The sequence below is a fragment of the Oncorhynchus kisutch genome, linkage group LG24 (assembly GCF_002021735.2).
Source record: "Oncorhynchus kisutch isolate 150728-3 linkage group LG24, Okis_V2, whole genome shotgun sequence".
NCBI lineage: Eukaryota > Metazoa > Chordata > Actinopteri > Salmoniformes > Salmonidae > Oncorhynchus > Oncorhynchus kisutch.
The window spans coordinates 22,019,995-22,040,195 of NC_034197.2; the positions used below are offsets into that span (position 1 = coordinate 22,019,995).

Here is a 20,201-nt window from a genome sequence, read left to right on the forward strand (position 1 = left end):
TTCTATTCTCATTTAACATAAATGGGACTCCAAAATTACATAATACATTATTTACCATTATTGTCTATTTGGCACAAAATAATCTTAAACACAACCAAAACAAACGCATTCAACAGTTCGTAGAGAGTCACAAGCTTGATGTAATCATTGCATGCTAGGAATATGGGAGCAAATACTAAACTTTTGACAACCTTAATATAAACATACGTGAATTTGTACCAATCTTTTTGGTACCATAAAAAACTAAATCGGTGGACTGTGTACAAAAAGTGCTGTAGTTTCTAAACTATTCACCTGGTATGGATGGAAATACCTTCAAATTAAAGCTGACAGTCTGTACTTTAACCTCAGTCATTGTATCATTTCAAATTCAAAGCACTGGAGTATAGAGGCAAAACAGCAAAAAAAGTGTCACCGTCCCAACACTTTTGGAGCTCAGTGTATGCGAGCCGACATAGCATCAGACAATGCCTACATTGATTCAACTGACATCATTGGGTGTCATTAAATAATTGTAGCAAGTATTGAGCAAAAAGGTCTGAGCAACAAATAATATAGACATTGCAAAAGCAGCAGAGTGGAGTATACAAGACAGGAGGCTTACCTTACTACTGCTTCGGGCAACAGTGGGTATTTTGGTCTCGCTGTCTGACTGCTCATCATAACTCTCAAACTCACTGTCGCTCCAGCCGTTGTTGGTGCCATGATGGCTTTCTGGCCTCTGGACGTCCTCGTAGATGTCATCTGACACAACAGGGGAGACATTAATCACACACACACAAACATGCATCCATGCACAAACACACACCACTGTATCAGAGTCCCCACCTTCCAGAGGAGAGAGAAGGCTCTCACAGGGCACGTCATCATAGATGACCTCTGGACGACTGGACCTAAAGATGGCCTCTGGACTAGTCATGATGATGTCATCAGGGCTGGTCGAGTTGGTCATGTCATGGCGGAGGGTTGGATCAGTCATGACGTTATCGGGACTGGTGGGGCTGGGTGGGCTGTCTGTGCAGGCCAGACCATCTGGACTTTGCAGGCCCTCTGGACTAGACACATTTTCATTTTCAGGACTTGCTGCATCACCTGGACCTCCTACATCAAGAATAGGGGGAGGTTTCCCTGGAAGAGAGAAGTGCACCATTCCAACCTTAGATAATTGGCTAAAAGGCTCAATTGGGCACTAATTCCAGTCCCAGGTTTATTTTGCCGTAAACATAGTAAATAGCAAAGTAACCAGACTAAAATGGTGGGTAGTAGGCCAATAGACTACGCTCAAGGTTACTACAAGATTACCAAAGCAAGGTCACTAGAAGAGACAGAGCAGAGGCAAGTTAATCTGGTGTACAATCCCACTGGATTTTCCTCTGCAATGGGTATCGTGGGCCACTTTCTGAAGAGTATGCAGTCATGGCACATCATCATCATCATCGAGGACGTCACGTACCAAAGCGAGGCGTCTGAGGGAAAGTGTTTATGCTGGCAGGAATCTGCAGGGTGACCGAAGGCAGCTGTATCTCACAGGCATTTCTGCCGGGCACCAAGAGCATTAGAGACAGGAGTCTCTGAAAATCTCAACCATCCCTACGAGCCTGACTAGCGTGGGGCGAATTAGCTATGGCCCTCTCAGCGTGGAAAAGTATGCCCTATCGATGAAGAATAGGATTCATGTCCTGGTCAATAAATACACATCCATTACAGAGGTGAAGGTGGCTGAATTGTAAAGTGACAGATCTCTGGCCCCTGTAAGAAGTCCAGTTGTATATCTAGCTCTACAGCACATGTTTTGTATTTATATTAGGGAGTATTCAGTTTGCCAAGGGGTGTAATATATTTAATATCCAATAATGAGGTTTGCACAGTGCAATGTCTATTTTCTAACTTTAACCCACACTTACCTGTATAACTAGGGATATCTAAAGAAATAAAAAGCATGACCAAGAAAGACAAATTCCCAATATTTCAAAATGAATTTTACTAGGGCTTCATTGGGTAGGATTTTGCTACGCTGGGTAGGATTGAGGTTGAGGTGATACTGACTAGGGTTGCAAAATTCCAGGAACTTTCAATAAATTCCCTGCTTTTCCAGAAATCATGGTTGGATGATTCAGGGTATTTATTGAAAGTTCACAGAATTTTGAAACCCTAATAGTGACAGGTGCCTTATACTAGAGGAGCTTAGACTGTGGGTCACGTACAGGGTGGCTAAACTAGACTAGTCTGGTGTTTAATATACCTTTATGCAGTCGCAGAGTGAGCTCTGAGACCACACTGAACCACTCCTTGGCTGAGGTGGCTCCATACGGTGCCTGAACTGAACAAATAATGCACACACTGCTGTGAGGACACACACCCCTGAGATCACACATAAGTGGAATCCGGATATCTCATATATATATATATATACACACACACACACACACACACACACACACACACACACACACACGCATGCACGCACCCACGCGTGGGAGAAATCACACATGCAACAGATCTCTCATAAACATGCGTACGCACACACAAAGCGGAGAGACTCTGCCTATGAGAGAGAGAGACTGCCTATGAGAGAGAGAGACTGCCTATGAGAGAGAGAGACTGCCTATGAGAGAGAGAGAGACTGCCTATGAGAGAGAGAGAGACTGCCTATGAGAGAGAGAGAGACTGCCTATGAGAGAGAGAGAGAGACTGCCTATGAGAGAGAGAGAGACTGCCTATGAGAGAGAGGGACTGCATATACAGGGATTTGTAGCCTATCATGTACTATTATACTCAAATAGATGTCTCTGTTTTAGAGCAATGATTACTCTGTACTTGATTAATACAGCCTAGATTTGTCTGCAATTGATTGATAAGCCATCCATTTCCATTGGATGGATAAGGATCTGATTGGTTAAGTGTGATTCTGGGCTGGTGCCCCATGCAGTGCTGATGTCACATTTTTATTTTTTGTTTCACCTTTATTTAACCAGGTAGGCCAGTTGAGAACAAGTTCTCATTGACAACTGCGAACTGGCCAGGATAAAGCAAAGCAGTGCGACACAAACAACACAGAGTTACACATAAACAAACATACAGTAAATAACACAATAGAAAAATCTATGTACAGTGTGTGCAAATGTAGAAGAGTAGGGAGGTAGGCAATAAATAGGCCATAGAGATGAAATAATTACAATTTAGCATTAATACTGGAGTGATATATGTGCAGATGATGATGGGCAAGTAGAGATACTGGGGTGCAAAAGAGCAAGAGGGTAAGTAATAATATGGGGATGAGGTAGTTGGGTGTGCTATTTACAGATTGGCTGTGTACAAGTACAGTGATCGTGCTACTTGTGACTCAGTATGATTGTAAAAGTAGGGAAGTACACAATGTGTGACACCACAGCCCTGCTGAAACAGGGTCACAGACCTGTCTGAGTGTCTATGTGGTCAGCCTTTAAGATAGGGGTGTAGTAGCACTCATTCATAGATCCTGCTGGAGATGGCATTGACAAAGGGGCGAACATTACAATGTGTACTGGCTTATGGCATTGTATCACACAAAGTCAAATTACCAGGGAAAGTTGTCTCAATAGACTATAAAACAACAAGGAAATGTCAGATGTACTGTATAATATGATTACACTCAGAAGTAACATGTACAGTGGGCCTTGGGCCTACAATTTGAACAAAGCGTTCAAGAGTGTCCCTTACCTTCATAAATGCTATTTCTTCTCCCAGAGCCCTCTGTGTCTCCTGACAGTCCCAGCTCAGAGCGGCTGAAACATTGACAACAAATATGGGCATCAAAAAATCTGGGAGTGACACTGCTGCCATGCGTGGTTAATTAAGGGGAGATGACATTTGAGCAGTAATTGATGTCACAGATGACAATTAATGTATTCATTTATTTTTATTTTACTAGGCAAGTCGGTTAAGAACAAATTCTTATTTACAATGACGGCCTACCCTGGCCAAACCCTGTCACAGACGCTGGGCCAATTGTGCGCCGCCCTATGGGACTCCAAATCAAGGCCGGTTGTGATACAGCCTGGAATCTAACCAGGGTCTGTAGTGACGCCTGTAGCAGTGAGATGCAGTGCCTTAAACCGCTGCACCATTCGGGAGCCCCAATACAGTGGACATTGTGGTGTGTAACAACATTACAGTGGACATTGTGGTGTGTAACAACATTAAAGTGGACATTGTGGTGTGTAACAACATTACAGTGGACATTGTGGTGTACTGTATAACATTGTATAGCTAAGTTGATCAATAGTGTTTGTGACACTGAGCAGTAAAAGTGACTAGATTCTCCTCAGAGTTAATGATCTCTAGTAACTTATGAGAACATCTGCTACTGTTTAACTTCTGCTCTCACCCAATTGAAACAAAGTTTGGGAAGAAATTGTGATGATATTACAGATAAGGTGTTTGAATAAATATATGAATGGGTTTCGTCTATACAGTTTAATCATAAGTCATTATAGATATAAAAAGGTAAATATCCTACCCCTCAGGAGACCTTCTTCCAGCCATCTCTGTGGAAAACAAAACATTCACGTTTAGACTAAGTTATTACCTAGATAAAAAACAATGCAGTCAATAGCAGTCTCATTCTACAAGCTTATCTATGATAGCATGGCAGAGCTCACCCAAGCAATTATGAATGAGATCCAATGGGACCATGACCATGCTGAGACAGACTCACCTGAGCTATTGGAATGAGGGAGTGAGTGCATGCTCTGGTCCTCCTTTCCAGCAGACGGCCATCCATTGAGCCTTGGCTTTACTGTTGGGTCTTGGGCAGAACTAGGGCCCATTGTGTTCCTTTTTGATGCAAGCCCCGCCATCACAGTGGCTTCAAAGCCCTTGGCCATGGTAGAGACAGAGTTCGCTGGTGTCGTACTGCACTCTTCGTCACTGTTGTCAAAGTCAAACTTCATACCTTCCTCTTCCTCCTCCATCTTAGAGGCCATGTTGGACATAGGCACTGGAAACATGAGGGGAGAAAGTTAAACAAAATGAGACGTGCTGTTACAAATTACAATTACACAATGCATCGTCAATCATTCCGGAGACACCACATTATTTCCAAAACACTGCAGTGATCTCATATGTTGTCAGTGTACTATTGACTACCAGCGCATTTGTTACTGATCAGCCTTTTCTCTCAACAAATACTGTATGTCTAAATGAGGTATTCTCACACTAAGGCAAAGTATTGTGAGGATTGAGGTCTGCAACAGCATTTACAGTATACAGTGCATTCTGAAAGTATTCAGACCGTTTCCCTTTTTCCACATTGTGTTACGTTACAGCCTTACACCAAGATTGATTAAATAAATACAATATCTCATCAATCTACCCCATAACGACAAAGTGAAAACAGGTATTTAGACATTTTTGCAAATTTATTACAAATAAAAAACAGAAACACCTTCCTTACATAAGTATTCAGACTCTTTGCTATGAGACTCGAAATTGAGCTTAGGTGCATCCTGTTTCCATTGATCATCCTTGAGATGTTTCTACAACTTGATTGGAGTCCACCTGTGGTAAATTCAATTGATTGGACATGATTTGGAAAGGCAAAGATCTGTCTATATAAGGTCCAACAGTTAACAGTGCATGCCAGAGACAAAATCAAGCCGAGAGGTCGAAGGAATTGTCCATAGAGCTCCGAGACAGGATTGTGTCGAGGCACAGATCTGGGGAGGGTACCAAAAAAAAATGTCTGCAGCATTAAAGGTCCCCAAGAACACAGTGGCCTCCATCATTATTAAATGAAAGAAGTTTGGAACCACTAAGACTCTTCATACAGCTGGCCACCCGGCAAACTAAACAATCCTGTTGGAAGGTGAACCTTCGCCCCAGTCCGAGTTCCTTAGCGCTCTGGAACAGGTTGTCATCAAGGATCTCTGTATCTCATGGTCTGTGTAGACAGGTGTGTGCCTTTCCAAATCATGTCCAATCAGTTGAATTTACCACAGGTGGACTCCAATCAAGTTGTAGAAACATCAAGGATGATCATTGGAAACAGGATGCACCTGAGTTCAATTTTGAGTCTCATAGCAAAGGGTCTGAATTCTTATGTAAATAAGGTATTTCAGTTTATTTGTAATAACTTTGCAAAAAATTCTAAAACCTGTTTTTACTTTGTCATTATGAAGTATTGTCTGTAGATTGATGACAATTTTTTTTATCCATTTAAGAATAAGGCTGTAACGTAACAGTCTGAAACGGTCTGAATACTTTCCGAATGCACTGTTGGTGATTTATATACTGTGTTATATTTTAATGCTGGGTTGGAACAAAAGCCTGTACACCTGGTACTGTAGCTCTCCAGGAACAGGGTAGGTGACTACCACATTAAACACAATGGTCTAGTCCAGCCATACTCAATAGGCAGACTGCGCCACTGCAGTTTGCATCCAGACCCAGAACAGGGTCAAAATGGACCGCGGATCCCGACCAAAATAAACACCAAAAACATTTTACTTCTTAAGCCTCCCGGCAGTCTGTCATTTTATTTTTTAAATCATGTGTTTAATGAAAATAACTCATATTTTCATAATTTCCCTGCGCCTTGTTTGGTCCTTGAAATGCTCAGTCTGATCGTGTGGGTGTAATGAAACAAATTTGAAGATATTTACACAGCCCTGACTGGCTGAAAGGATGGCTTAGAGCCCACCCCCTTACACAGATGAAAAAGTAATTGGTCTATTATAAATCAGATCACATTAGAATGTCATGATGTGAGCCAAAAGTTCCATCCTACCTGAAATTCAGAGTGTTATTTAGAGGTTGTCCTTGTCCTATCGCACTCTAGCGACTCGTGGCGGGCCTGGCGCAATGCACGCTGACACGGTCGCCAGGTGTACGGTGTTTCCTCTGACACATTGGTGCGGCTGGCTTCCGGGTTAAGCGAGCATTGTGTCAAGAAGCAGTGCGGCTTGGCGGTTTGTGTTTCAAATTGTATTCGAGTACCACTTGTCTAGCCGCTATAGGTCTGGCGGATTATAGGTCATTGTGGTGCCAAGTCTAATAAGGAAAACAGTCGCTGGGCAGGACTAAACCTTAACATATGGTAGCATTTCATTTTAAGGAGTGTAGCCTATGCCTGGATCTGCCTGACAGTCAGAATCAAGCAGGAATAACATCACCTTGCTGACTTGCCTGGGATCAATCAACTTAGACATATACATCCCAGGACTCTCGGCCCTGTAGATGACAGTGGCTAACTGACTCGCCACGCACTGTTATTCTGCTCCATTAAACCTTACCCTGTCTAAAAAGTTATTCGGCCATCCTCTTTCATGCCACAAAAAAAAATATAGGAGCAATGAACCTACCTAAAAGAGAAGCATTTCATGTCAGGGGCCTAATATTGCTCTGGCTAGTGCATGTTAACTGCCCATACTCCTATTCTCTGCAGGTGGATTCATGTGGAGGGTGAGACATATGGCCCGGGTGGCAGCAGGAGTTCTTCTGACGCAGCATATGGTCAGTAGGCTAAGACCCCATGCCGGGAGCTCTCACCTTTTCCCCTAGCCCTCCCCTAGCCATCCCCTAGCCCTCCCCTAGCCATCCCCTAGCCATGAAGGGATTAAGTAGCTCCAGACTGGAGCCTGTTAGCTGCCAGGATGTTATCAGCACTGCACTCTATTTGTCTGGGACAGGTTCCTTGTTTATGTTTGAGTGTACAGATTCCTCAGGTAGCACGTAACACTAGTACTGCTGCTGCCACTGCTATGTCACTGTGTGGCTGCTGACCTAATTTAATGGTAAAACTCACAAGTCAATGTTTGTCTCCACATTGTTACCAAATAGGGTTTGTAAGGAATGCTTCTCAGATGGAACTTCTGCTTGAGGAAGCCCAAATAGATTCACAAATCCTTTATCACACATGGACATACAGTATGTACATTACTACAACCTGAACCACCTACCACCCGCCTCTGTTACATAGTACTAATCGCTTTGTAATTGTATATAAATGGGAAGTTGTTACAGAATAGTCCCCATAACTCTTGTTTATTTATGACCGTTTTAAATAAGATTTGACCTAAATCTCCTCTTTGTAAGGCAGAAATCTACAGCACATAACGATACTGACGAAAGTAGAAACTCACCTGAGGTTGGAGGGGGTGAAGAAGCCATTGGTGTACTCTGTGGTCACATCAGCCTCTGTAAAAACAAACCAACCCAATGAATCACTGAGTACATTCTTTAACCTGATACGATGTGACAAAATGTCAATATCAGATTTGCTCCAATATAGATTTTTTTAGGCCATTGGACTTTTGGGTCTATTGGATTTTTGGGTCCGTTTCATAATGACCTTTTTGAAAGTATCAGCATAAAAGTTTGTTTTTCTTATAAATATCCATAAATGTTACATCAGTGACTTATGGTAACATACTTTTCCAGGGCTAACTATCCACTAAATAACTCCATGAAAACATATTGCTGCATTTCATGGTGACGAAACTCTGAACAACTCACTCAAATGGTCTGTAATAGTTGACACTTCACCTCTCTCAACCTCAAACCTACACTTAGGAAGACAGCCTGTGAAGACTAGACTGACCAGACAGTTTATTAGGTACACCCATCTAGTACCGGGTCGGAGCGCCCTTTGCCTCCAGAACAGCCGGAATTATTTGGGGCATGCTACAGGGTATTGGAAAAATTCCACAGGGATGGTGGTCCATGCTGACGCGATGGCATCACGCAGATGCTGCAGATTGGACAGCGGTACATTCATGCAGTGAAGATGCTCTATTGGGTTGAGGTCTGGGGACTGCGCAGGCCAGTCAAGTAAACTGAACTTGCTGTCATGTTCCAGGCAATGTTTTTCCACTCTTCAGTTGTCCAGTGTTGGTGATCGCGTGCCCACTAGAGCCAGTAACTTCTAGGTTTTAGCTGATAGGAGTGGAACCCAGTGTTGTCGTCTGCTGCAATAGCCCAACCGTGACAAGGACCGACGAGTTGTGCGTTCCGAGATGCCGTTCTGCACACCACTGTTGTACTGCACTGTTACTTGTCTGTTTGTGGCCCGCCTGTTAGCTTGCACGATTTTTGCCATTCTCCTTCGACCTCTCTCATTTACAAGCTGTTTTTGCCCACGGGACTGGTGCTGACTGGATGTTTTTGTTTGTAGCACCATTCCCGGTAAACCCTAGACACTGTTGTGCGTGAAAAGCCCAGGAGGGCTTCCATTTCTGAGATACTGGGTCCGGCAATCATACCCGACTCAAAGTCGCTATGGTCACTCGTTTAGCCCATTCTAACATTCAATCGAACAGTAACTGAATGCCTTGATGCCTGTCTGCCTGCTTTATATAACAAGCCACGTCTGTAGGAGTGATCCAGTTTTGTGAACGGGCGGATGTACCTAATAAACTGTCCGGTGAATTTATATGTACAGTACAAACACACACATATACCTTGCGACAGTTCCTTGCATGCTCACAGTTGACTGTTCTGCCATAGGCTACCTGCGTGTGTTACATTCTTCAGATGTGTGTGGCAGATCCAGACATGCAGTACAGACTGACTTCACTCAACTGTGATCTGGGCAAGGCAGGCAGAAACTATAAACACATCATAACACAGGATGACTATCATCTCAGGCATGAAAGATCATAAATGCTCCTCATTAATGATTAACAAATCAAAATGGCTCCCAACTCGGTGGACCTTTTAATTCTAAAGACACACCCACACTGTGGTCAAAGGTCTTCATTCAAAGAACACTTATCAAAACAACTAGCGGCTGTAGCTGAATGCAAACACTCTGATAAATGAAGGTGGTAGCAGCGTGCTGTTCGAGGGGGCGTATTGAACTTCTAGCTCTCACACTCCAGGGAGGGTCATTCCTGGCCTGTGTCCCAAATGAAATATCATTGCCTATATAGTGCACTACTTTTGACCAGAGACCATAGGCCCCCAGGGCTATGGTCAAAAGTAGTGCACTATATAGATAATAGGGTGCCATTTGGGATGCAACTTTGATGAATAATTCACAAGGCTATGGGGAGAAGGACGCCCATAGATGGAGCGGTCTTATGAATAGACCCCAACGGAGAGAAACCTCTGATCTACAGTCAGTCTGAGAACAGAGAACAGCGCATGGATTGTTTGGCTGAAGGGAACCCCAGTCAGTGACTGACTCCATACTCCCACACCAAGGACATTACTCAATCGAAACCTCTATCCCGGTTTCTGGGATGTATGTCGCAAACATCACTGCCCCACTGTAGCAAGAAAGCATGTAAAAACTACTGACAACATGTGTTACAGCGGCAACACTGAAGTTTTAATAGTTCATACATGTGTCACTTTTAATATTGATATCTATAACTATATTCAACTAGCAGATTAGTTGTGTTGGTATTTAAAGTAATAAGGGTGGTTAATGTATTTAGTCAGGGACAAGAGATTGGATTACTATGCAATAGTCAGTTCTGCTTGATCAAACATAAGAGTCAGACAATACTGTGGGAATGAAAATTAATCTGCATAATTTTATGACCAGCAAGTGAGTATTACATTTCAAAATGCACCACATAACATTGCAACAAAATATGCCCACACATGACATTTCCCAGACTTTACGAGAGCATGTGACAGACCACATGCATCAATAAAGGTAATAGCTGTTCTTATAGCAGGTGCTGCAAACTAAAGTTTACCATGTCATCCCATCCAAAGACAAAAATAATATATGAAACTGTTGTACTTTATGTCATTACATCTAGACTTATCTCCCTAGGTAAAACCACTGGATATTTTAGAAGATACTTACACCTCTCTCTCTCTCGAGCAGTCAAAAAGAGTCAACCTCAGGCATTTAAATACCCTGTGCAGTATTGCAGAATTTGTTATCTACAATCTTTTCAGAATGCACTTCTCCTCAAAATGGGTTGCTCTGTAAGCTTTTCAAGTACACCAGGTCACTCTCCTGAAATCTGGAGGTCACTCCCAAACACACACACCTCCCCATCCTCCATAGTGGGGTCCAGGCTTTGTTGCAATGTGATGATGCAGAGAAACGGAGTGTAATGGACATCCAAAAACAATGAGATCTCACCTCCTTGTTCTCTGTAAAGATTACCACCAGCCAGCCGAAAGCCTTCCTCCAGCCCTTAATCCCAAGGACTCTCCTCTGCACACCCCCAAGTGTTAACAACGAAGCCGGTTTGTCGAGTCTGCACCATCCCTAATACCCTCACTTGACTTGATGACCAAGCCCCTTCCCTTGAAGCTAAATCAAGGGAGGGTTATAGATGTCCTCTGTACGGTCCACTCTCATAAAACAGGGTTAGCTCTGAGCTTCTGGCTCTTACCAAACAAAGGCTGTCACTAGTTGCTGTTCCCACACTAGGATCAGGAAACTCCTCTCTCTATGCTTAGTGCTCTCGCTCCCTCTCTCCCCGCAGTGCGTTAACCGGCTCTTGATTGGCTGGTGGGGTGTTGAGCGCATTTATGCCTCTCGTGTAGGGATGTGCTGGTTAACGCACTGCGGGAGAAGAGGGAGGAAAAGGGAGGGCGGTTGAGCGCTAAAGCATAGAGAGAGGAGAGTTTCCTAATCCTAGTGTAGGGGCAGCAACTAGTGACAGCCTTGTTTGGTTACAGCCAGAAGCTCAGGGCTAACCCTGCTGTGTGAGAGTAGACTGTACAGAGGACATCTTTACAACCCTCCCTGGAGAGCAATGGTTGAGTTCGTTTTGCATGGCCCGGTGCCCCACGTGAGTGGAGATTTTTCCTAAGGACCAGTGGTATTGTCTAAAATGAGCAAACCCCGCCTACCCGGGGCATGTACAAATTACCTCGACTAACCTGTACCCCAGCACATTGACTCAGTACAGGTACCACTTGTATATAGTCTCTTTATTGTTATTTTGTGTTCGTTTTTATTATGTTTTACTTTAGTTTATTTAGTAAAAAATGTCTTAACTCTTTCTTGAACTGCATGGTTTGTTAATTATGGGCTAGTAAAATAAGCATTTCACGGCCAGGTCTACTACACCTGTTGTATTCGGTATGTGACAAATACAATTTGATTCAACTGGAAATCAAACTCGAAAATTGTCAGATGTCAGAGGCAAGACTGACACCTATAGGCCTTTACTAAGTTACACAGGCACAATGTATTAACTCATTATACTGTTGTCACTAAACTTACCCTATTATAAAAATCTAAGGTTATATTGCCCTATTTTGTTTTATACATTGTCTACAATGTATAGCTCCAAATGTGTTTCAAAAGATCATGCCAGCTCATGGACTTTCAGTCCTTCTGAATTTCAGTGGTGACATTTCCCAAACCCCATCCCTAAATTTACCAAACAAAGTGGCAGGGTCAGGCTGTTGAAATGAACAGTTAAAAAGTATGTAATTCACTGACATTGAGCAATTAGCTCTGGCAAATAATTGTTTTAACTAAGTCCCCTTTTATCTGTGGCTCTATCTTATATAGAGGGGTCCCGAGTGGCCCAGCGATCTAAGGCACCGCATCTCAGGCGTCACTACAGTCCCTGGTTCGAATCCAGGCTGTATCACATCCGGCCGTGATTGGGAATCCCATAGGGCAGTGCACAATTGGCCCAGCGTTGTCCGTGTTTGGCCGGGATAGGTCGTCATTGCAAATAAGAATGTGTTGTTAACTGACTTGCCTAGTTAAATAAAGATTATATTTAAAATCAAATACAAAAAATAATAATAATATACAATTTGCATTTGTAAAACATGTTACACTCATGGATTGTATTCACACCCCCGCCACAAGAGGGCGACATAATACTTTGGTAGCTTAATGGGTTGTAGTTTTCTTTACATTTTCTAAGTCCCATGTGTTTTGTAGTACCGACCGGTATGTCACGTCTCTGCACATATTTACATTTTAACAAAGAAGACAGACGAAAAGGAGGGAGGACTCATAACGATAAAAGACCATCAATCAAAAGACCTATAGGCCAGACATCCACAACGAATCCCAGGTAAGCATTGAAACATATAGCTAGCTATATTTTACAACTTTAATCACATGCAGCAGCTAATATACAAAAGGTAAAGTTGTAAGTATTTCACAAGTTATGGCTTTTTGCATTATCCGACTAACTAGAATTTAACCAATGTAAGGCAGTACCCACGTGGTTTCATAGCGCCGGAGACTAAGATTCTATTGTTTAAAATCAATCAAAGACGTGGAAGACGGACAGATGCACGACAGCCGCAGAATTAGGAAATCCCTCTTGCAAGCTTGTTAATTACAGTAACGTTAGTCACCGAATTAACGTTAGAAGGAAGATTATCTGAAGCCAAAAGGTTTAGCTAAATTTTCTTCTCACCTTCAACTTTTACAGTTGGGGGGGAGAAAGTATTTTAATCGGGAGTATTGCAACTAGTTAGCTAACGTTACCCAATGTTTGTTTTAGTTTAGAAATCGATTGCTAGATTACGCTAGCTAGCTACTCAGCTAGCACCGTTGGCTTGCTAACTCATTTAACAAAGTCCAGTAAACCGTCATTGTGTGGCTATTTGTCATTTCCCGTAGCTAACTGACGTTAGCTAGTGTTATGTTTGCTAACGGGCCATTTTTTTGAGCAACTATCTAGTAGCCACTGATTATGCTAGCACGTAGACAACAAAGAAATACGGACAGGAATGCTAGCTAACCCGCGAGCCGCTATGGCTAATCGTTGCTAGCATTGGTGGCTTTGGCTTATATACTTGAACTTAGTCTTTTAATGTTAAGTTTACGTATATGCTTAGTTTTCTTTGACTGTTTGTTTACATGTCTTCCTCAAGTTCAAACGCATTGCAAATTGCTATGTCATCAGTTCAGCGTAGCAAGAGTTTGATTTCGGTATTGATTTTTAAAATATTTAACTAGGAAAGTCAGTTAACCCACTGTTCCTCAGCCGTCTTTGAAAATGTGTTAACTGTCTTGTTCAGGGGCAGAACGACAGATTTTTACCTTGTCAGCTCGGGGATTCAATCTAACAACCTTTCAGTTACAAGTCCAACGCTTCAACCGCTAGGCTACCTGCCGCTCCATTGATATCACAATACATGTCTGTTTTCACAATGCATGTCCCCCCCCACCCCAGATACCATCACAAACATGCCACGCAAGAAGGTAACTGAAGTCTCTGGAAATGGTGGGATCAAGAGGAAGAGGGCAGGAGGCAAAAAGAAGGAAAGGGAGTTCAGCAGTGATGATGAATTTGATGATTATGAAGAGCAGGAGAACACAAAGAAACCTGGCAAGCCTGCTGCAAAGTCAGGCCTTCAACCAGTCACTGTGCCTGACGACATTAAAGAAAAAATAGTAAGTTTCCTGACCTGCAGGAGGTAAAATCAAAACGTCCAGCTCACCAAAAGAGGGGTTTGTGACTATAGAATTGTGGTTAACATGACTAGATATGTTATTAGTCAAATGAATAAGGAGTGCTTATGCAGAGTAAAAAAGACCCACTGATCTTAAACACTGATCTGTCATTTTCATAGAAACTTGACTTACCTAAAGTCAAAGGTCAACTGCTCATTTTCGGGGCCACCAACTGGGATCTCATTGGAAGAAAAGAGGTTCCGAAAGCACAAGGTATAACCCTGCCAAGTCCTGTAATGAAAACATTGCATAATGCAAGGCTCCAGACTCAAAGCTATCCCTCAATAGCACTGGTGCTACCTGCTTTGGAAGTTTATTCAAGCAATCATCCTAATTGACTGCAGTATTGAAGTCACTTGTTGTGTGTGTGTGTGGTCTCGCAGCGGCCTTCAGGAACCTAGGCCAGAACCTGTGGGGTCCTCACCGTTACGGCTGCCTGAATGACGTGCAGGTCAGCAGTGTGGTGTCTGGGCCCTGTGCCGCCCACAGCCTCCTCATCACCACAGAGGGCAAGCTCTGGAGCTGGGGTAGGAATGTTGTACTTTAATAGATTGTAGTTTATATACTTTCCAAATGCACTGTATTCAGACCCCTTGACTTTTCACATTGTTACAGCCTTTTATAAAATGGTTAATTGTTTTTCAACTCCTACACACACACACCATAATGGCAAAGCAAAAGTGTTTTTAGAATAGGTTGCAAATGTATTACAAATAAAGATAACATTTGCATAAGTATTCAGACCCTTCACTCTGTACTTTGTTGAAGCACCTTTGACAGCAATTACAGGCTATAAGCTTGGCACACCTGTATTTGGGGAGTTTCTCCCATTCTTATCAGCAGGTCCTCTCAAGCTCTGTCAGGTTGGATGGGGAGTGTCGCTGCACAGCTATTTTCAGGTCTCTCCAGAGATGTTCAATCGGGTTCAAGTCTGGGCTCTGGCTGAGCCACTCCTGCATTGTCTTGGTTTCATGGTCTGAGTCTTTAGGTGCCTTTTGGCAAACTCCAAGCTGGCTGTCATGTGCCTTTTTACCGAGTAGTGGCTTCCGTCTGGCCACTCTACCTTTAAAGGCCAGATTGGTTGACTGATGCAGATGGTTGTCCTTCTGGATGGTTCCTCCATCTCCACAGAGGAACCTGACCATCAGGTTCTCGGTCATCTCCCTGACCAAGACCCTTTCCCCTTGATTGCTCAGTTTGGCTGGGCGGCCAGCTCTAGGAAGAGTCTAGGTAGTTCCAAACTTATTTTTAATTAAGAATGGAGGCCCCTGTGTTCTTGGGGACCTTCAATGCTGCAGAAATGTTTTGGTATCCTTCCTCAGATCTGTACCTCGACACAATCCTGTCTCGCAGCGCTACAGACAATTCCTTCAACCTAATGGCATGGTTTTTGTTCTGGTGTGCAACGGTCAACTGTGGGACCTTATATAGAGAGGTGTGTCTTTTCAAATCATGTCCAATCAATTGAATTTACCACAGGTGGACTCCAATCACGTTGTAGAAACATCTCAAGGATGATCAATGGAAACAGGATGCACCTGAGATCAATTTCAACTCTCAAAGCAAAGGGTCTGAATACTTATGTAAATAGGTATTTCTGTTTTATTTTTAATACATTTGCAAACATTTCTAGTCCTGTTTTCGCTTGGTCTTTATGGGGTATTGTGTGAAGATTGGTTAAAAATGTAATGTAGTCCATGTTAGAATAAGGCTGTAGATGTGGCAGAAGTCAAGGGGCCTGAGTGCACTGTATATCTCAGATGCAATCAATCTAGCTGGTTTGAGTCCAGGAGGAAAGGTCCATGTTGACGACCTCCTGCCTCTTAGGTCGAAATGAAAAGGGTCAGCTGGGTCACGGGGACACTAAGCGCCTGGAGGCCCCAAAGCTGATTGAGGCCCTCGCAGACGAGGTGGTGGTGGCTGCAGCCTGTGGACGCAACCACACCCTGGCATTGACTGAGGGTGGCACCGCCTACTCGTTTGGCGAGAACAAACTGGGTCAGCTGGGCCAGGGGAACCAAACTGATGCAGTCCTTAGTCCAGCCCCGGTAAGCAACATAAACTTCCCTATTAATATGCCTCATTATTGTTGCTGCTTTATTATAGGTCTAATATGGCCACTTAATGAGCCTGTGTTTATTGAATCTTCTCCTTGCCCCTCTCAGATCCAGTACAACGGGCAGCCCTTGGTCAAGGTGGCATGTGGGGCAGAGTTCAGCATGGTGGTGGACTGCAAAGGGAACCTTTACTCGTTCGGATGCCCAGAGTATGGCCAGCTAGGTATGGTTTTAACTAATAGTACTGGACCGATTTAATAAATAAAATAAAAAAAATATACACATATCTTCTTCAAAGTTGTTCTTTGAAGAGTTAAATGGCAGCACAGTGACCCAGTCAAAAATCATTCCAAATCAAACACTGACGTAGCACTTATTTTTACCTTGTTTTGGGTCATAGGACACAACTCTGATGGAAAGTTCATTGCCCGTGCCCAGCGCATTGAGTTCGACTGTGAGACCATTGCACGTCGCGTGACCATCTTCATCGAGAAGAGTAAGGATGGCCAGGTGACGCCCGTACCCAACGTGGTAGTCCGAGATGTCGCCTGCGGCGGCAATCACACGGTGAGGAGAGAAAAGACCAGGTCCTGTATTCATTGTCTTAGAGAAGGAATGCTGAGGGCCTCCCGAGTAGTGCAGCAGTCTAAGGCACTTAGATCCGGGTTCGATCGCAGGCTGTGTCAGCCAGCTGTGACCGGGAGATACGTTTGGCCCAGCGTCGTCTGGGTTGGGGGGGGTGTTCCTTCTCCCAGCCAGGATTTCCTTCTCCCATCGTGCTATAGCGACTCATTGTTGCGGGCTGGACGCCTGCAAGCTGACTTTGGTCGCCAGCTAGACTGTGTTTCCTCCGACACATTGGTGCGGCTGGCTTCCTGGTTAAGCGAGCAGTGTGTCAAGAAGCAGAGCGGCTCGACATGGTCGTGTTTTGGAGGACTCATGGCTCTCGACCTTCGCATCTCCCTAGTCTGTAGGGGGGAGTTGCTGCTTTGAAACACTATCAATACAGGCTTTGATCCCTAATGCCACAATTACCCCCATCAGACAGAAATGTGCGTTTAGCCAAAATGTTGATTTACATTAGTTGTCCCCCCCACCCCCCAGTTAGCTGATGTTCTTATCCAGATATACATAACAGTGAGTGCATACATTTTTTTTGCTGGTCCCCCATGGAACCCACAACCCTGATGTTGCAAGCGCCATGCTCTACCAACTGAGCGCCATGCTCTTCCAACTGAGCCTACTCTCTGCTTTTGCATAAATTCTGAATGTCGAGTATTCCCTTCATAGTTAATGAACCTGCAGATGGAGACCTTTGCATTCTGATCCTTAAATCTGGGTCCGAAAAGGAGCTAAGCTGGTCTGAACATTTGGTACCAGCCTGCATTGAAAGCGATACTCTACTCAATGTGTTTTCACTGTCAATGGCTCTGGTTAATTCACAAATACCTTTTTTTTCTACCATGTTTTGTTTGCACGAGGCTAACTCGGGTCAGTGTGTAAACTTTGTGTGTGTGTCCAGCTGATATTGGATTCCCAGAAGCGGGTGTTTTCCTGGGGCTTTGGTGGCTATGGGCGGCTGGGTCACACAGAGCAGAAGGACGAGATGGTGCCCAGACTGGTGAAGCTCTTTGACTTCCCCGGGCGTGGGGCATCCCAAATCTACACTGGCTACCAGTGCTCCTTCGCTGTCAATGAAATGGGTATGGGACACAATGCGTAACTCCTTTGAATGTTGAGTCATGAATAGATAAAAAAATTTAAAAATGTTTTTTTAACCCTATTCTCAATATAATACCGCTATACCCATAAGACTGTTACTTCCCTAAGTACCTGATGTATATTGTGGTGATTTCAAAGGGTACACTAACCAGGATTTGAACCTAGCATCTGTCAGTCTAACGCCTTAGCCATTACGCGATTTGGAAACTCTTGACTAGGATGCTGGTGTTTTTAATAAGGAAGCTATGCTAATTACCTTCTGTGTGCAGGGGGGCTGTTTTTCTGGGGGGTCACAAATACCTCGCGGGAATCTACCATGTACCCCAAGGCTGTACAGGACCTGTGTGGTTGGAAGGTCCGCAGTCTGGCCTGCGGGAAAAGCAGTATCGTTATCGCTGCAGACGACAGCACCATCAGTTGGGGACCCTCCCCTACCTTTGGCGAGCTGGTAAGACGTAATATTTAATTGTATGTATAAAACACATTTCTCACACCATTTTAGAAACATACCGAGGTGCTGGTGTGCTCATAAAAGACTGCTGAATTGGCGCATGTGTTCCAGGTTTTCCACCTATTATGATGTGTGTTTGTTACAGGGTTACGGTGACAACAAGGCCAAGTCCTCCACTACTGCTCAGGAGGTTAAGAGCCTGGATGGAGTTTACGCTGAACAGGTATGGAGCGGCAACAGCGACTGAATAAACACAATGATGCATTCTGTAGATGGGAACTGCATTTGTGTGTTCACTAGTTTGGGCCCATTCTCACTGTGGTGTGGTTGCAGGTGGTGATGGGATATGCACACTCCCTGGTCATCGCCAGACAGGACACTCCACAGGAACAAGAGAAGCTCAAGAAGCTGCCAGAGTACAACCCACGCACACTCTAATATGGTATCCTCCAGCCACCTCACTGTTTTTTGTTTTTTTGCTTTCACTTCAGAGGCCCTCTAGGTCAACTGTCATGATGGATGGCTGGGGAGGGTGGGCTCTCATGAGTATGTATGCATACGCCTTGAAAAACAAGTCGGGCCTACATATATTCTGAGGTTAATTCAGAGAAAATGCGCTGCAAAAACTGAAACAAATCCACTCTGGACAGAATTCGCCCTGACCTCACAACAGTCAGACATCTACAGCTGGAGAGAGGATCTCTACTACTCATACTCCCCTTTCATTCCCCATGCAAGTCCACTGAAGCATTCTCTATTTTCACGTTGTCTCTTTTTATTCTTCAGTTGTGAACTGATCAATGCCCTCGTCTCCCTCACAATAATGGGTGCTACATCAAAGTCCTCTTCGGGCTGATTTTAATTTCCAAGCGAGGGATCAATTCAAGACCAACACTCCATATCTGTGCCTTTTGAAAGTCTTTCGGGGTATGGAGTGAATGCATTTGTTATTTGTTCCCAAAGACCAATAGCAAAATTTAGTTTAAACTTTGTTCAAGAAGTCCATGGCAGTGTTACTGTTTGTGTCTGGTTGATCGGTGTGCACTGTCAGAGCATAATCAGGATCTGAGATGTGCCACCAAGTTGATGCTCTCCAGCCATTGACTTCTGTTACATTCCTTGGTTTTATGTCTCTTCATTTGTATGATTAAATGTTGGTGTTGAGGATGCGTAACTGTCCCTCATGCCAGTCTGCTTGTTATTCTTGCCTTTTTTTTCAGTGACTCTTTTTAGCCTGGGAAACCAGGTGTGGTCACTGCACTCTTGGCAATGAAAACCAGCAGAAATGTGGGTCGTGAGGACTTGAGTCTTACGCTTGTTTTAGTGCAAATGGTCAACTAAGTATGTATGCAATGAGTGGATATTCTGGTTTTAAATCAAGATGGGTTTTCTTTTCATTTTTTAGTCTACCTATATTGCAACAAATAGTTTGTCTGGGTCAGAAGACTCATATCTTGAAACTTTTTCATGGAAATGGTAATAAAGGTTTATGTAAATTGGTTTTTTCTTTAGTCTGTTTTTTTGCCTCCTGCCACACCACTTCAAGTGGGGAGGGAATGCTAGCTACTGCTAGTCTCAGTAAATC

The 20,201-nt window shown here is 43.7% G+C and overlaps 2 protein-coding genes across 7 annotated transcripts in view; one reads left to right on the plus strand and one right to left on the minus strand.

Moving 5' to 3' along the window:
- LOC109869360 (rho guanine nucleotide exchange factor 10-like protein) overlaps positions 1-11,605 on the minus strand; it is a 36,718-nt gene extending 25,113 nt beyond the window's left edge. Inside the window, exons 1-8 of one of the 5 annotated variants that reach the window (XM_031803646.1) lie at positions 11,084-11,605; positions 8,121-8,175; positions 4,697-4,978; positions 4,499-4,526; positions 3,700-3,764; positions 3,416-3,481; positions 829-1,128; positions 605-744 (exon numbers count right to left, since the gene is read on the minus strand). In XM_031803646.1, the coding sequence (XP_031659506.1) occupies positions 605-744; positions 829-1,128; positions 3,416-3,481; positions 3,700-3,764; positions 4,499-4,526; positions 4,697-4,978; positions 8,121-8,148 (909 nt within the window). In that variant the 5' untranslated portion in view covers positions 8,149-8,175; positions 11,084-11,605. Of the gene's footprint in view, positions 1-604; positions 745-828; positions 1,129-2,242; positions 2,391-3,415; positions 3,482-3,699; positions 3,765-4,498; positions 4,527-4,696; positions 4,979-8,120; positions 8,176-11,083 lie in introns of those variants that run through there. The other 4 variants (XM_020459447.2, XM_031803647.1, XM_031803648.1 and 1 more) reach the window with 4 other exon arrangements.
- Positions 11,606-12,841: 1,236 nt separating this feature from the next.
- Positions 12,842-20,118, plus strand: LOC109869361 (protein RCC2 homolog). 2 transcript variants are annotated; one of them, XM_020459448.2, is made up of 11 exons: positions 12,842-12,992; positions 14,106-14,326; positions 14,506-14,599; positions 14,770-14,913; positions 16,214-16,434; positions 16,552-16,666; positions 16,844-17,010; positions 17,966-18,146; positions 18,435-18,613; positions 18,762-18,839; positions 18,950-20,118. In XM_020459448.2, exons 2-11 carry the CDS (start codon positions 14,120-14,122, stop codon positions 19,052-19,054), a joined length of 1,491 nt encoding a protein of 496 aa, XP_020315037.1. In that variant the 5' UTR covers positions 12,842-12,992; positions 14,106-14,119; the 3' UTR covers positions 19,055-20,118. The 2 variants fall into 2 exon arrangements, with proteins under 2 accessions (XP_020315037.1, XP_020315038.1); XM_020459449.2 differs by lacking the exon at positions 12,842-12,992 and adding an exon at positions 13,142-13,320.
- Positions 20,119-20,201: the final 83 nt, after the last annotated feature.

Coding starts and splice junctions, on each gene's coding strand:
- LOC109869361 (XM_020459448.2), top strand. CDS start 14,120: ATGCCACGCAAGAAGGTAACTGAAGTCTCTGGAAATGGTGGGATCAAG. Junction 14,600..14,769: donor AGAGGTTCCGAAAGCACAAG/GTATAACCCTGC, acceptor GTGGTCTCGCAG/CGGCCTTCAGGAACCTAGGC. Junction 16,667..16,843: donor CCCAGAGTATGGCCAGCTAG/GTATGGTTTTAA, acceptor TTTGGGTCATAG/GACACAACTCTGATGGAAAG.